At 40.0% G+C, this 15,989-nt stretch overlaps 1 protein-coding gene across 1 annotated transcript in view; it reads left to right on the forward strand.

Moving 5' to 3' along the window:
• Positions 1 to 15,989, forward strand: part of LOC124792233 (zinc finger protein 236-like) — a 231,929-nt gene that overhangs the window by 30,497 nt on the left and 185,443 nt on the right. The window contains exons 6-7 of the mRNA XM_047257923.1: positions 1,348 to 1,512; positions 7,774 to 7,908. Coding sequence (XP_047113879.1) covers positions 1,348 to 1,512; positions 7,774 to 7,908 — 300 coding nt within the window. The remainder of the gene's footprint in view (positions 1 to 1,347; positions 1,513 to 7,773; positions 7,909 to 15,989) is intronic.

Raw genomic sequence — 15,989 nt, forward strand, 5'->3', positions numbered from 1 at the left:
AGTGAATGTCAAATGGCTGGTGGTGAACTATTATTGCAGGTTGTTGTTCAATGGCAGTATGTTCAAAAACTAAAATGATGGAAGCAGTATTGCTGGTGCTGGATGCCACAGTTTCCTGCAACTCCTTTCTTATTTCAAGGCAAAAACATTGCAGTACATTTTTTTCTTTTCTTTCTTTCTTTTTTTTCTTTCTCCCATGAAACATGGACATAACTAAATGGAAGTATGACGTGTTTTTACATAAACCGATGCTTTGTGATAGCAATAATTGAAAAAGCCAATTTCTGAGTTACAAAAATATTATTTATTTAGAAGAATTTGTAAATAACACAGGAAGTGGAGTTATACTTGAGGACTTGTGAGGCCTGAGTTTCTCCTGCCGTATACAATTTTCAAACAACTTACCGGAATTCAGCAAAGTAATATTTACAGTGATCGCCGGTATTTCGGCAGGAGTACACCCCACCATTACCTGGCTGAATTGTTATAAGTTGTTTGAAAACTTGATGTCTTGTTCACCATGCAAAATATTGCTATCAAGCAAGGCAGTTAGCAGTGATGTGACAGATCCAATTGGGCCAACAGTTGTCTAGTGTAAGTATCCAAAGAAAGAGCAGCAATGAGTGGTAGAAACTGTGCCAAATACTGTCATTAAAAGTACTGTTGCATGCAAAGTGCTTTTGGAAAATTGTTGTTGTAATCCCAAAAGTCAGTAAGGTATTTTCTGTAAAAATAAATAAATTTTGTAGTGTATAAAGGGTTTAGTGTCCTGTTGGCACTGAGGTAGTTACAGACGGCACAAACTCAGATAGGGGAAGGATGGGGAAGAATATCAGCTGTTTCCTTTCTAAGAAACCATCCTAGGATTTGCACTAAGGGAAACCATGGAAAACCAAAATCTGGATTATTGGACAAGGATTTGAACTACTGTCCTCCCAAATGCAAATCTGTTGTTGTAATTGCAGCACTACCTTGCTTAGTTTCTCTCTCTTAGTACACAGCTGAAAACATTTCTTCAGTAACTGTACCAACTCCCATGCTAACAAAAATCGTAAGCTATGACACAAATCAGTCTGTCACCACAGCTATAATTCCAGAATAATAGAAAAATATTTAGGAGTTGTGGGAGCAGCAGCTTAGGATGAAATCTGACTGGCACTTTCCCAATTCTAGGCTCAAACCAAAAATAGTAAATTACTACATAAATTTTTTTCAGTCAAGCAGAATAAGTTCTCCATTTTGGTTTATGTAACTCAACACAGTTCACAGTTCTAACTATGAAATAACAAATAATAGCCTTAAAATTTCAAGAGGTTGGTTCATGTCTGAAAATTTATTATTTTGCAGTCAAACCTTATTCTTCACATGGCAACCCACAATGTTGATGATCCAAAATGCCCTGAATGTGGAAAATCATTTGCCCGTATTGCAAGTTTAAAGGCTCATGTGATGCTGCATGAGAAAGAAGAAAGTCTTTTCTGCACAGAATGTGGAGATGAATTTTCACTGCAGGTATGAAAGACTTGTTTCCAGTAGACATATTACATGTTGTTTTCCCACCTTTTTTTCCCACAGTTAATGTCAGCATTGCAAATGGAAAGGAAAAAAGAAATTACAGGTTATTGGAATGTTACTTACAGTACGTGGTATAATTTAGTAATCATAAAGGTACTCTGTCAATTTTATCATACCTTGAATATTGCCTTTGTTTCAATCAAACACTTTTATTGCTTGTAAGTTAGCTTAAGATGACATTTTTAAACAGAATCGTACACTTGTGTTCCCAGTTATGTGCAAATGATCACGTGTCTGTGTTCTGTTAATTGTTGTGCATAAATTTATAACTTGTGGTTATCAGTTACTTTGTGGTTATCAGTTACAGGAAACATTTCTTTTGTCACACTGTAGCAAAGGAACAAATAAATACACCGTAATGTGAACAGTGAATCATCTGCTAAGTGTTTCTTGTGTGCAGTGTAAACTCTGGTTCTCCACACTGCCTCTGAGCTAAAAACAAACTATAGATGCAGGCATTCTTAGCAGTCCTACTCATTGTAATTAACTGTTCTTTTGTGTACTGAAAAAACTGCATTGCCACACAACATTTGGTGACCCCTTGTTTCCTAATCATGTGCTGAAACAATCACATCACATGCCAGAAAAATTTGTAATTCACCGGAACAATAAAATGCATCTGTGCAAGTTTTTGCATCAATCACACCATTTAGAGTCATTAGTGAGCAACTGTGTCATGTAATCAATGCCTGCCATGACATCACTGACTTACCATCAGCAAATGTGATCTGTAGTCCAGTTTCAGTGAACCCCCACACTTCTGGTCAGATAATACAGTTCTCTGATCCACCCAACTTGAGAGCCAATTTGTCTTGACCCACATCACTATTAATGTGGTGGCTGAATTTAATGAGCAGATGGTTACAGAAGTAAAAGATATTCTAGTTTCAATAAAAAATGTCACTCTATCAGGCATGCACGTTATGTGCTTGTTTCGGTCAGAAAATGACTCAAAAAATTGCTCTATACTGAAGAACTCGGTGCTGCCCACCATCTCAGCTACTTTATCATCTTCATACGCTGCCTGGCAACGCAATAAATGATATTCTGTGAAATATTTGGTTATCATTCCTGTCTGTGGATGCACAGAAAATACTCTGTTTGTATTGGTGATCCCAACACTCTTACTCGAGCTACTGGCTGAATAGTTGAGATGTATCCATTGATAGGTCTCACAACTGTCTTCGCCAGATAAAGACTTCTGTGGAAGCACTTCAAGCACAAGTAGATGAACTGTCTAAGCAAGTCTCAGCCCTACAAATACGTTGCTCCATACATGCTCTTCCAGCAGATACAAGCATTCCTCACCATGGAGAATATCTGTTGGTGTCACAAAAAGAAATGGATCTGAAGCTCAGCAGTGTCGACCACCCTGTGACAAGGGAATCATCACCAGAAGTCAGTAGCCATGGTGACTGATATCAAACTGGATGGCTGTCAACTGATTATAACAGAGCACTCTATAAGCTGCAATTTCTCATTGACAGAGATGCTCATACCTTAGTGTACACTTCTCTTCCCCTTCCATAATGAAATACCGCTAGCAATCACCTGTACACCGCAAACAGATCTTCCACCAATAATTATGGCTACATCGACTTACATCTAAACTTCATTCTTCAAGAATCATAAAGGTTCAATGTTGCCACTTAGCTGTACCCAGTTATTGGAGCAGGCTTCATTTCTTTTTACTATCTCCTCCCAAATCATCAATATTTACACCTGCTTGATTCTACAACACAGTTGTACAGTCATGGGAGCCTCTGCTGTGACAATCGTCCTGGCATTAAAGTGACTGCAGGTGATTCACCATACAATGACCTGCTTCATCATTTCCCTGAAATTACCTACCCATCACCTACTCCAGCAGCGGTAAGACACTCAGTGGTACTTTACATTGTCAATATACCAGGACTGCCAGTTCATGCATGGCCTCATCTGTCTACATAACAACTGAAGACTGCAAAGCAAGATTGTCTTTTATGTTAGCACAATAGATCTGTTGCCCTTCAAATGGTAGCTGGGCTGCTCCACTTCACATAGTTCCTAAGCATAACAAGTGGTGTCCATGTGGTGACTATCTACATCTTCATACATACTCCGCAATCCACCATACGGTGCATGGCGGAGGGTACCTCGTACCACAACTAGCATCTTCTCTCCCTGTTCCACTCCCAAACAGAACGAGGGAAAAATGACTGCCTTTATGCCTCTGCATGAGCCCTAATCTCTCTTATCTTACCTTTGTGGTCTTTCCATGAAATATAAGTTGGCGGCAGTAAAATTCATCAGCTAAACACCAGAACAGTACGTGATTTTGTGCCAAATCTCAAAGACTTTGCTACGGTAAGACTGTTTTCTCCACGATCAACCTCATCCAATGTTTTTTCTCATATAACAATTTCACCAGAAGATATACCCAAAACTGCCGTTTGCACTCCTTTCAGGCTTCATACAAATTTTTGTGAATGGCATTCGGATTGAGCAGTGCAGATGAAACTTTCCAGTGCTTCTTGGATGAATTAACTAAAGATTTGGAGTTTTGTTATGTTTATGTTGGAGACATGCTTTTAATGTCATCTAGTGAGACAGAGCATCTAGCACATCTATGGCAACTATTCACTAGAATACAGGAAAATGGTTTAGTAATTAACATGCAGAAATGTGTCTTCGAAGCAATGGAATTAAAATTCTTAGGGTACCTTGTCAATGCACGAGGAATTCTGGCACCTCAAGATACTAATACTCAGTTTCCCCATTGCACTACAGTTTGAGAATTATGTCATTTCTTGGACTTGACAAACTTCTGTCAACATTTTGTACACAATCAAGCATCATTGGGTAGCATCTCAATTACAGTATATAAATCATCAACTGCAAATGGAGCCTTATTACGACAACTGGCAACCTCTAGCTTTCTTCAGCAAGAAATTATCACCTTCACAAGCAAATTGGTCAATGTATGACCTCAGATTTTACAGAAAAAAGGTGTTTGAAGTCTATTATTAGGTTTCCGTAGCTGACTCGATAAAAATGGAGCCTGTATAGGATCACTTTGTTGTCAATATATCTGTCTGTTTGACTATTCAAGACCCTTTTTCTCAGAAAATGGTTGCTGTTCAATTTTAAATTTTTCTACGGTCCCCTGGTGATGTAAAAAAAGTCAACTTTTAAGTCAGTGCAATCAAAAGACACAGCCAGTGATGTCACACGTTTTGGTACTTGCGAACTAAATTGTTAAAATCTATAGGATACTTCTTTGATATAGAAGCATGAAGTATGTCAAGAAGGGAGGTTTCAGTGTACAAGTAGAAGAGAAATATCAGAAAATAATATATTTTTTCATTAGTTATCTGACTTTAAAATTGTAATTAAAATATGCTGGTAAGTCTTGGAGCCCATGGGACCGATATCTTGCCATATCAATGTCAATAACAGGGAACATCATGTAGACCCTCAATTCCTGCTGGAATAAACTGTCAAGTACATAGGTTTGTATGGAAGCCTCGGTGCGCAAGTCCTACTCGTACCTGCCAAGTTTTATTTATTAAAGTAATGTTTTAGTTAGTATTATCCTTTTAAACATTAAAGACAGTTGTGAATCTTCAAGCTTTCCCAGCAGATATATCGTAAATAGTCTTCACGGGTTTGTCACCGTATGACGTTATGCATATTCCACAATAACTCCTCAGAGCAATTGTCCGACATCTTCAAGTGGTGTGTGTTTTGTCTACATCTGACAAGACTTAGTCTAATAGCTGATAATTGAAAGAAGTCTTCTGTCAATGTGTATGTCTGATACTCAACACTACATCTATGTGATGATTAGGACTATATCCAAGTTCTTATTATTGATATAGCTTGCTGCATTGACGTGAACAAAGATACTTCTGCTTCGTATGTGACTATTGTAATCGGTAATGTAGTAGTTTGTCTTCGCAGGTTTGCCGCCAGATGACGTACAAATTCCACAATATTTCCTCGGAGCAATTGACCGACACCTTCAGGTGGTTGAACCTTGCTGGTGGCTCGGTTCAACTGACGGTATCAGCATACAGAACACATGAGTGAAGAATGAACAGGCATATACGATGATTTGAAGATTGATGGTGCCATACTCAAATTCCCTCTGCTGAAAATCACAGAGCAGCCCTCCTGTGCGTGTGCTGTATGATATGTTTACTGACAATGTGGCCAGACATTACTCACTAAAAAGCCATACTAGACCATTGTTATGATTGATCTGTTATTGAAAAAAATTGATTTTTTCATTGTGATTTAATAGCAGCCAGTGCAGGGTTCCAGACTGTTCAGTTGAAATCCCGCATCCCTGTTGATGAGAGTATCAGCTGTATTGATATGTATTGCTTCCTTAATGACACACTCCCAGAAAGATGATGTTGGGGATAAAAGTCCAGCTCTTCATAAATCACGCGATGTCCTGTATTCAGACAGTGTTCTGCAATTGCCAACTTCTCCACTTGACGTAGGCGTTTATGATGCTGGTGTTCATCGCAGCATTCTTGTACTGTGCAACATGTCTGGGCTATATATGCGACCCCACATTGACAAGGAATCTTATACACACTGCGTTTCTTCAGGCCAAGATCATCCTTAACCAAACCCAACAGGTTCCTCCGTTTTGCAAATGCTCAAAAAACACACTTAATGTCGTATCCTCCGAGGGCTCTTCAGATTCTTGATGACATGGCACGAATATTTTGGTGTCATGTTGTCAAGAACCTGAAGAGTCCTCGGAAGATATGACATTAAGTCTGTTTTTTGACCATCTGCAAAACTGGTGAACCTGTTGGGTTTGGTTAAGGATGATCATGACCTGAGGAAACATTGTGTGTGCAAGATTCCTTGCAAGTGTGGGGTGGCATGATAGGCCAGAAATATCGCACAGTACAAGAACATAGTGATGAACATCAGCGTTATACATGCCTACCCCCAACCGGTGAAGTCGGCAATTGCAGAACACTTTCTGAATACAGGACATCGCGTGATTTATGAAGAGATGGGAGTTTCATCCTCAGCATCATCTTTCTGGGATTGTGTCATTAAGGAGCAGTACATATCTGAACAGCTGATGATCTCATCAACAGCGATGCGTGATTTCAACTGAGCACAGCCTGGAATCCTGCATTGGTTGCTATTAAATCCCGATGAGACAATAAAGATTTTTGAATAACAGACCCATCAAACATTGGTCTAGTATGGTTTTTTAGTGAGTAACATTTGGTCGGACTGTTAGTAAACGTGGGACACGTGCAGGAGGGCTGCTCTGTGATTTTCAACAGAGGGTGTTCTAATATGCACCACCTTTCTGCAAATTATTGCGCGCGTGTGATTTCCGCGCCTGCACATATTTCATGCACATGTTCTATATACAGGGGCCTCAATGTTACAGTACCGTCAGTTATACCTAGCCACAAGGGAGGTTCAACCACCTGAAGATGTCGGTCAATTGCTCCGAGGAAATATTGTGGAATTTGCACAAAGTCGGCCGGCGGCAAAACTGTGATGACTATTTACTACATTAAAGGTAGTATATTACTTACCCATTATAATAGTCACATATCAAGCAGAAGTATCTTTGTTGTTCTTAACACAGCAAGCTATATCAATAATAAGAAATAGGCTATATTCCTAATTATCATATAGAGGTAGTGTTGACTATCAGACAGGCACGTTGAAAGACGACTTCCTCAAATTATCAGCTATCAGACTAAGTCTTTTGTCAGATGTAGACAAAACACACATGCATACCTCATTCACACACTTGCCCACTGTCATTCTTGGATGTCTGGAGGTGACAGTGGCCATGTTGTGAGAGCTACACGTGTGTGAATTTGTGAATGCTTTGATCTTAGTAGCAGAAAACAATTTTATAACTGCTTTGTCGACGTATTTTTAGAGAGAGATTTATGGCAGCCTTGCTAAAGGGATGCATTAGATAAGAGATAGACATAACAAGAAATTATCTATAGACAATTATAATTGCTTATTAGGAAGTCTAGCTTTCATAATTTATTCTGCTGAAAACAAAACTAAAAGAGTAACTTTAATGACAGTTTTGTATTCCTAGTCCACGGTAACAGCATTTATTTTAATTTATTCTGTTTTATATTTTTCCCTTAATATAAATTTGAGGAACTGTGATTTATATTATAACAAAGGTATTTTGTATTACAGTCACAGTTAGATGCTCACAAAAAGGAGCATGCTGCCGAGTGGTTAAACACCTCGAAGTTGATCAGCTGTCGTCATTGTCATCGTCAGTTTACACGTGCCTCAGCTTTGAAGGAACACATGAGAGATCACTATAAGGTACAAGCAGCTTGTTTATCTTCAACTTTCTTCACATCAGCATTTAAATGCGCGAGTATTACATTCACGCAATAATAACAAGGTACCAAATTACAACCTTAGTATTTGAAACATAAAATTGTTATTCTCCTCTGCTTGTTTTTGTATGTTACTTAAAATAAATCGTTCTTGACACGATGACTGACACAAACATTTCCCATTAGCTCTTCTTGTAGAAATAGTAAACAACCAATCAGTTGCAAAATGGAAGGTTCATTTAACACATCTTTACCATGGTCTCAACATTTGTAAAATCATCAAGATGAGTTTCATTCTACAGTTGCTGTTCCAGCCATGTATAAAATTTCAATTTAGCTTTGTAAAGTATGCTAAACCACAATCAACAATATTAGGAAAGGGCAGATGGATACTCACGAAAAAGACACTTTGAGGTGCAGATAGGCACAACAGAGACCGTTGCACATTTAGCTAGCGGCCATTGCCTTCTGCAGAAAAGAAAATGCACATACATTCACACAAGCAAGCACACTTTAAGCACACATGAGCGCCATCTCCAGCAGCTCAGACTGAAATCAACACACTTACATAAACTTGTAGAGTGTTACCGAGTCACCTCCAAGTGACGCAGTTAAAGTTGCTTACATGATCAAAATAAAGTGGATTGAATACATAGATGTTTCTCATGGCTGTGTTTTCAGCAGGTGCTTCCAAACATTGCAAAACAACATAAATGCTAGAGTTTGCTGCTTGTGGTGTAGCCTGTGCATATGTCATTTTGGGAATTTAGTCCCGCAGGCTGAATTGAGGTAACATAGCTGGGATTATTGGAATTGAAGGTGTATCGTGATTTGGTGACAAGATGAGGGAGAGGATGTGAAAAGTATTTTTGGGAAAAGCAAGATGCACCCAGTGTTGCGATATGAATATTATGAGCAAGTGATGTGGCAAGAGAACAGTATCAAGGGAAACTGCTTTCTGAGCAGGAAGGCGTGCCGGTCCCCGGCACGAATCTGCCCGATTGATTAAGTGTCGAGGTCTGGTGTGCCAGCCAGCCTGTGGATAGTTTTTAAGGCAGTTTTCCATCTGCATTGGCAAATGCGGGCTGATTTTCCTTATTCCACCTCAGTTACACTATGTCAGTGATTGCTGTGTAAACACTGTCTCCACATATGTGTACACCATAATTACTCTACGATGCAAACACTGGGGTTACACTCGTGTGGAGTGAGACATTCCCAGAGGGGGGGGGGGGGGGGGGGGTCCACTGGGGGCCGAACCGCACAATAACCCTGGGTTCGGTGTGGGGCAGCGGTCGGGTGAGTGGGCTGCTGTAACCTATTGTGGGGTTGTGTACCACTGAGGGCTACAGCGGGGATGAAGCCTCTCCGTCATTTCTAGGTCCCCAGTTCAATACGTACATACATACATACATGGCACAGAGAAGACACCTACAGATTCTTTGCTGTGGAGAGCCCTAGGAAGAATGGAAGCAGAAGAATTGCAAACTGATGTGGTCTGATGGCTTAATGTGAATCATTCTGTTGTTTCTTGGATGAGGCAATGGTTTATAGAGACTGCAACTGTGTCCCCAAGAGCAGGACACAGCCAACCACTTGTGAGATCAGAAAGAGTGGATCATTATTTGGCTGTAAAGGCATGACAGTACTGCACTGTAATTGGCATCTGGTCTCACGACATCCCTTGCACCTGTTGTATCAAGGCAAATGGTGTACAGAGGGCTTCAGGAGTGTTGCCTTTATTGTGGGAGACCTGCTGTCTGTTTACCTCTGGTGTGTGTTCACATAATGAATGTCTAAAGTAGAGCCATCAACATGCCACCTGGACGGTCAAATGGTGGTCCAATGTTCTTTTCACAGACGAATCCCAATTTGGTCTGGGGAGTGATTCTCGATGGATTTGCATCTGCAGGGCATGTGGAACACTGTCTCGGGACCAAAATATTGTGCAAGGAGACCAATATCGGGGAGAATCCGGAACAGCATGGGCAGGGTTTAAGTTGACCACTTGAACACCTCTTCATGAAATTGTATGGGTGAATCAGCAAGATTTGATTGCTGTCAGGTACCGTGAGTAGATCTTGGGATCTCCTTCACAGTTGTAGTGAAGTGCTGGGCCCAGACTTCGCATTGACGGACGATTATGTATGACCTCATAGAGTGTGGGTGGTTGATGTTATTTTGGAAATAGAAGATATTGCATGTATGGCTTGGCCTGCTCGCTTTCCCGATTTGAGTCCCATAGGACATGTCTGGCATGCATTAAGGTTTCATCGCGTCAGCATCCACCAACCATTCTTCAAGACTTGTGAGTAGCTCTGCAAGAAAAATGGGCATTATCGCCTCAACATGAGATTTGATGACATCATTCACAGCATGTCCCATTGTTGTCAGGTGTGTATTGATGCCAGAGGTGGTCACAGCCCTTATTGAGCACAGTAACCAGTTGTCAGAATGTGTTTGCAAGTCTGGTAAGGCGGAAAAAAATGAACATTTTTGTCTATCGTTATGTATGTTGCAGTTGATTACTTTCTGTATTCTTTACATTGTTTCTACTTTACTGTCACTTGTTTATACCAATATTGTGGCAAAAAAAACCAACCTTGCAAAATTTCCATTTGTTGCTTCAATTTTGGACTCCATTGTGCATACACATTTTCAATTGTATGCAACACATTTAACTTGCATATTGGAAAGAGACAGACTTTGAGGAGGATCCATAATGGTGTGGGTGTTGACCACTCTAACACATCTTCATGAAATTGTACGGGTGAATCAGCATGATTTGACTGCTGTCAGGTACCGTGAGGAGATCTTGGGATCTCCTGTGCAGCAGAATAATTAAGTTCAGAGTGCTGCATACAAATGAAAATGTGTGTGTATTTCAGGATGCTGGTGATTCTATAATAGAATGTGGCAAAGACATCTGGCAAAATAAATCCTAAGTTCCTGCTGTGAGACATTTGGGTAAGAGAAAATAATGTTACTTAACTCCATATAGGTTTCTGTCTCATTACTGCACCTGGCACTTGAGTCAACCAGTGTATATTGCTTGTAAATAGAAAATTATGTAGTCACATATTAATAGAGGGTATTTTTTATGCAGCCAATTGTTTTCCTGGCAAAACTCTACCTTGTATTCCAGATCATATTAGCGTATGACCTTAGGCTTGTTATGTAGTCTTTTGTAACAACAATAAAAGGAAAATGATAGACTGCTACTCTCCTGTAAAGATGTTCAGTTTTAGAAAGGCACAATGAGAAGACTATTACACATTTAGCATCTGACCAGGGCCTTATTCAGAAAAGGGAAAACGCACACGCGCGCACACACACACACACACACACACACACACACACACACACACACACACACCTCCAGCAGCTCAGACCTCTATACAATTTTTACTTGGAATTAAAGCAGTAATCTGGAGGGGACAGGGAAGGGGAAGGGATAGCAGGGTACCGGTTGGGGAATAGAAGAGCGCTGTCTGGCAGATTGAGCAGGATCTAGATACGAGACATGACAAGACTACCACCAGGTGCAGTGACAGAGTCTGTGGGGCAAGGAGTAGGGGAGGGCTGGGTGTGAGAAGGGGGGGGGGGGGGGGGGAATGGAGAGCGGAAAAGGAGAGGAGCTGGGAAGGGAAAAGACGAGCAGCTGTGTTCGCGACGAGCAGCTGTGTTTGCAGACGGTGGCACAAAATGGGGGTGAGGGGAGAGGGGCCAGAAACTGTTGGATGGAGGGTATGGGGACGGTAGGTTACCATAGGTTGATAATTTCAGGAGCAGAGGATGTGTTGTGAGGATAACTCCCATCTGTGCAGTTCAGGAAAGCTGGTGGTGGAGGGAAGGATACAGATGGTCCAGATTCAGTGGTTACTTCTGTTACCTTTTTTTAATCAGGGTGCATACACGTCGGGAAATCCGGGAAAAACCTGGGGATTTTCTAGAAATCCGGAAATTTTTCATTGTTTCAGTTTTCAGTTAAATTTTTGTAATTTTGACTAGTAAGAGCTGATGCTTGATACTCTAACAAAGAATTTTACTTTAGCCTGCTAATGCAGAATAATATTGCAGCAATAAAACGTAAACCAGAGAATAACACCGAAATAAAACCTTAGTTACAAAAGAATATGCGCCTTTTATGACAACAAAACACAGTGCGTATACAAGTGTTGCTGACAGCAAAATGTGTCAAAGACTTTAGGACAAAGACTATGCAATACTTTGTAACACCAAACTGCTTTCTATGACTGTGGCATCACAACTGTTCATATTTCTGATAGGTCACAAGAAAATATTGTGAATGATGGTTTCAGAAGCATTACTTTCAAAGTAAATTTCCTTTTACTCAGGATCAGTTGTGTTACGTCTGAGAATGTACAATGAAGTTCTTAAATCATGGAGTATTTGAATTAAATTTAAAACTTCACACTTTGAGGACAAGCCACTTCGAAAAATTTCAGGCTCAAAACAACCACCATTTATGCCATTATTTAAAATTTGTGTTTAGTATATCTGAAAAAGGTAACACATGCTTTAAAAAGACCAAGCTTCAAGGTTAGTTTTTCGTATTTATTTTAGTCCTTTCATAGATTACAAATTATGCAACAGTGATGGCAAAGAGTTTAGTTACCCTTAATAAAAAGTGCAGGGAGAGCTCGTGAACAATTTCACATGTAATAACTGCTTTTCCCGTGTAAAAGTTAAAGTGCTCGACAGAATGTTTATTCAGCTAGGTAACCCATAAAATGTTCAGTGCACAGCAGTAAAGCCTATAATCGTGCTTGTCAGAAACATTCAGCTGCTGCAATTTAAGTTGTGCTCTTAGGATTCTGCCTAACCACACTGTCAGGGGTGGGGGGGGGGGGATTGACAATCATTATAATATGTGAAAGCTTAGCTTTTCTTTCAGTTATACTGTATGTATATTAACTTAAACCATTAATTTTTCCTATTAATGTGTTTGTGCTACTGAACTGTGATGTCGCTATTGGCTGACTGCATCAAATGTTCCATACTCTGAATATCTTTCGTCATTGACTGGCGAGATCTCATTAAGTGAACTATGACTAGCTGACAAAGCACATCAGAGTCTCTATTTCAGTGTTTTAGAAGCACTGGAATTTGTATTTATTCCTTCAGAATATTGATAATATGCAGTGTACATGTTGCCACGCATTGAAGATCTTTCCAAAGCATGTTACTTTTTGCTGTCTGTGTATACATGCTGTTTATGTTTGTCTAATGTCTTCATTTTTCAATACACAGCATATTCTGTTCAATCAATCTTCCAAGTCCATTGCTGTCTCTGATAGAATTACAATATCGTCACCAAACCACAAATATTTTGTTCCTTATTGTTGTCCTTCAACCCTTATAAATGTAGTCTGAGCTCTGTACAGCTTGTAGAAAGCTATCCACTTCTGCATTTTGTACCTACTACCTTCAGAGTTTCAAATATTATATTGCAGTTAGCATAGTCAGTTACTGTTTCTAAATCTACAGATGACGTGAACATAGATGATTCTGTTCAATAGCATTCCTGGGTGTTTTCACCTTATGGCACATTGCAGTTTCTGCAAAGTGCCTTCATCATGCTGTGCATTGATTGCAGTTCCACACTTGAGGAATTCACAAGTGGAGGGCCCATTGCACAAGAACACCTGCCCATACACTGCTGATCGGATGGAGGCTGCACTTAAGCAATTTGATTGGGAAAGCATGTATGATCCTCCGTACAGTCAGTCTTTCACTGTGTGATTTTCACATGTTTGGTGACCAGAAGAAAGACATGTGCAGACATCAATTTCAGTGGCATGAGGAAGTGCAAGATTGAGTGGAGCTATGGATCCGTCAGTGGCCGACTGATTCTACAAAACCGGAATTTATCGTCTCATCTCCCCATAGACAAATGTCTTAACATATGTGATTACTTTTGAACAGCACAATTCTATGGTCCAATTGTGTGTGTGTGTGTGTGTGTGTGTGTGTGTGTGTGTGTGTGTGTGTGTGAGAGAGAGAGAGAGAGAGAGAGAGAGAGAGAGAGAGAGAGATTACTTTTGAACAGCACAATTCTATGGTCCAGTTTTATGTGTGTGTGGTGGTGGGGGGGGGGGGGGGGGGGGATAGACTGCTCCCTATTTATTGAGCCAGCGCAACTCACAATGTGCGCATACCCAGACCATATTCATCCAGTATGTGAGAATTAAAGCACTTAGTGACTTGCGACAAATTTTACACACAATTCCAAACTTTTACAGAAATGTTTCTTGCTGACACACTGTACAAACTGATGAAACGAATAAAGTTTATCATTTACTATATTTTCACTGTTCACGCAGTAAAACTGTCACATCAGCATGGTGTTTAAATTTATTGCTTCATTATTAGTTAGTATACTCGCAACACATTTTACAGACAGTACCAACATGTACCACTGTACCATTGAATGAACGTACAAAATTTTGTCACGGTACAAAACGTAGTTCAGGGATACGACACCATAAAAATTGAAATGTGTAAAAAACTAGCTCAAACTTAAAACCGACAATACTCGATAATGAGAGCAATTAGTGACTTCAGACAAACTTTAAATCTAATTTCGTACCCTTGTATTCTTTTTCTCACTTACACGCTTAGAAGATTTATACATGGGAATTCGATGCCTACATTCGGGATTTGTTGGCATAATTAAAACAACCTTATAAATTGCCAGTCATGGATGGCGAAAGGTGTGGGTGAAGAACTAGAAGTAAAGACTTCAAGAATGGTTTCAGACTGATCGAGAACAGGAGAACACAGTGAATGACAGAAACTAAAGCTGAACGAAAAGCAGTGGAGCTAGAAACAATGACACACTGAAAAAAATACGGACAGAAAAAGACCGAGGCAGAAATGAAACCAACCTGAAGAGATTGGTGAATGACCATTACTTAGAAGTTATTCCTCGTCTCTTCCATTCAGTTTAGTGAACTGTTCCTTTGCACTTGTTCCTTCATAAATGACCCATCTCTAATTCCATCAGAATTATCAAGATCCCGGGAAGAGATAGCCATGACAAAACTATTTCTTTTCTGAAGGAGGGCATGGCTGGATGCTAAATGTGTAATAGCCTTCCTGTTGTGTGTTTCTGAATTCAGTATGTCATCTTTGTGGTGAGTAGCAGTCTCATCATTTTCCTTATATTGTTGTTACAAAAGACTATATAATAAGGTGTAAGGTGAGATGCTAACATGATCTGGAATGTAGGGTAGAGTTTGGCCAGAAAACCAATTGTCTGCATAAAAGGTGGTGATGATGAAGTCCCATATTCCGAGGAACTTCGGGAACGATGCGGGAGAGCCGCACCGCCAACTAGGCGAGGTCCTAGCGGAGGTGGTTTGCCGTTGCCTTCCTCCGACTGTAATGGGGATGGATGGATGATGATGATGATGATGATGATGATGATGATGATGATGAAGACAATACAACAGCTCCCAGTCATCTCGAGGCAGGGAAAATCCCTGACCCCGCTGGGAATCGAACCCAGGACCCCGTGCGCGGTAAGCGAGAACACTACCGCAAGACCACGAGCTGCATAAAAGGTACTCTCTCTTAATTCATATTTTGCTACCTACAAGCAATATACATTGATGGGCCCAACAGCCAGGTGTGGTATTGAGACATAGACCTATCTGGGGATAGGTTACAGTATTTCCTCATACCCAAATGCCTAACAGTAGGAACATAGGCTTTATTTTACCAAATGTGTTTTGCCACAATTTATTAAGGAATCACCAGCAGCCTGAAATACTTCTCAGTGAAACCCTGCTTTTACACTTTTTCAAGGGTCTCAAAAAAAAAAAAAAAAAAAGTGTAAAATGTGGGAAAACGTAAACTGTGGGAAATAACATTTTACACTGTAAAAGTTACATACAGGATACCCCCTTGCACTTTATGTATGATATATTTATATAACAGGCATCAAAGGACTTGTCAGGGACTTGATAATTATCTAATGAAGGTTATTTATGTAATAAAAACCACTGGTTTAACTGAAACTGATAACTGTCTGGTGTC

The sequence above is a fragment of the Schistocerca piceifrons genome, chromosome 1, assembly GCF_021461385.2.
Source record: "Schistocerca piceifrons isolate TAMUIC-IGC-003096 chromosome 1, iqSchPice1.1, whole genome shotgun sequence".
Taxonomy (NCBI): domain Eukaryota; kingdom Metazoa; phylum Arthropoda; class Insecta; order Orthoptera; family Acrididae; genus Schistocerca; species Schistocerca piceifrons.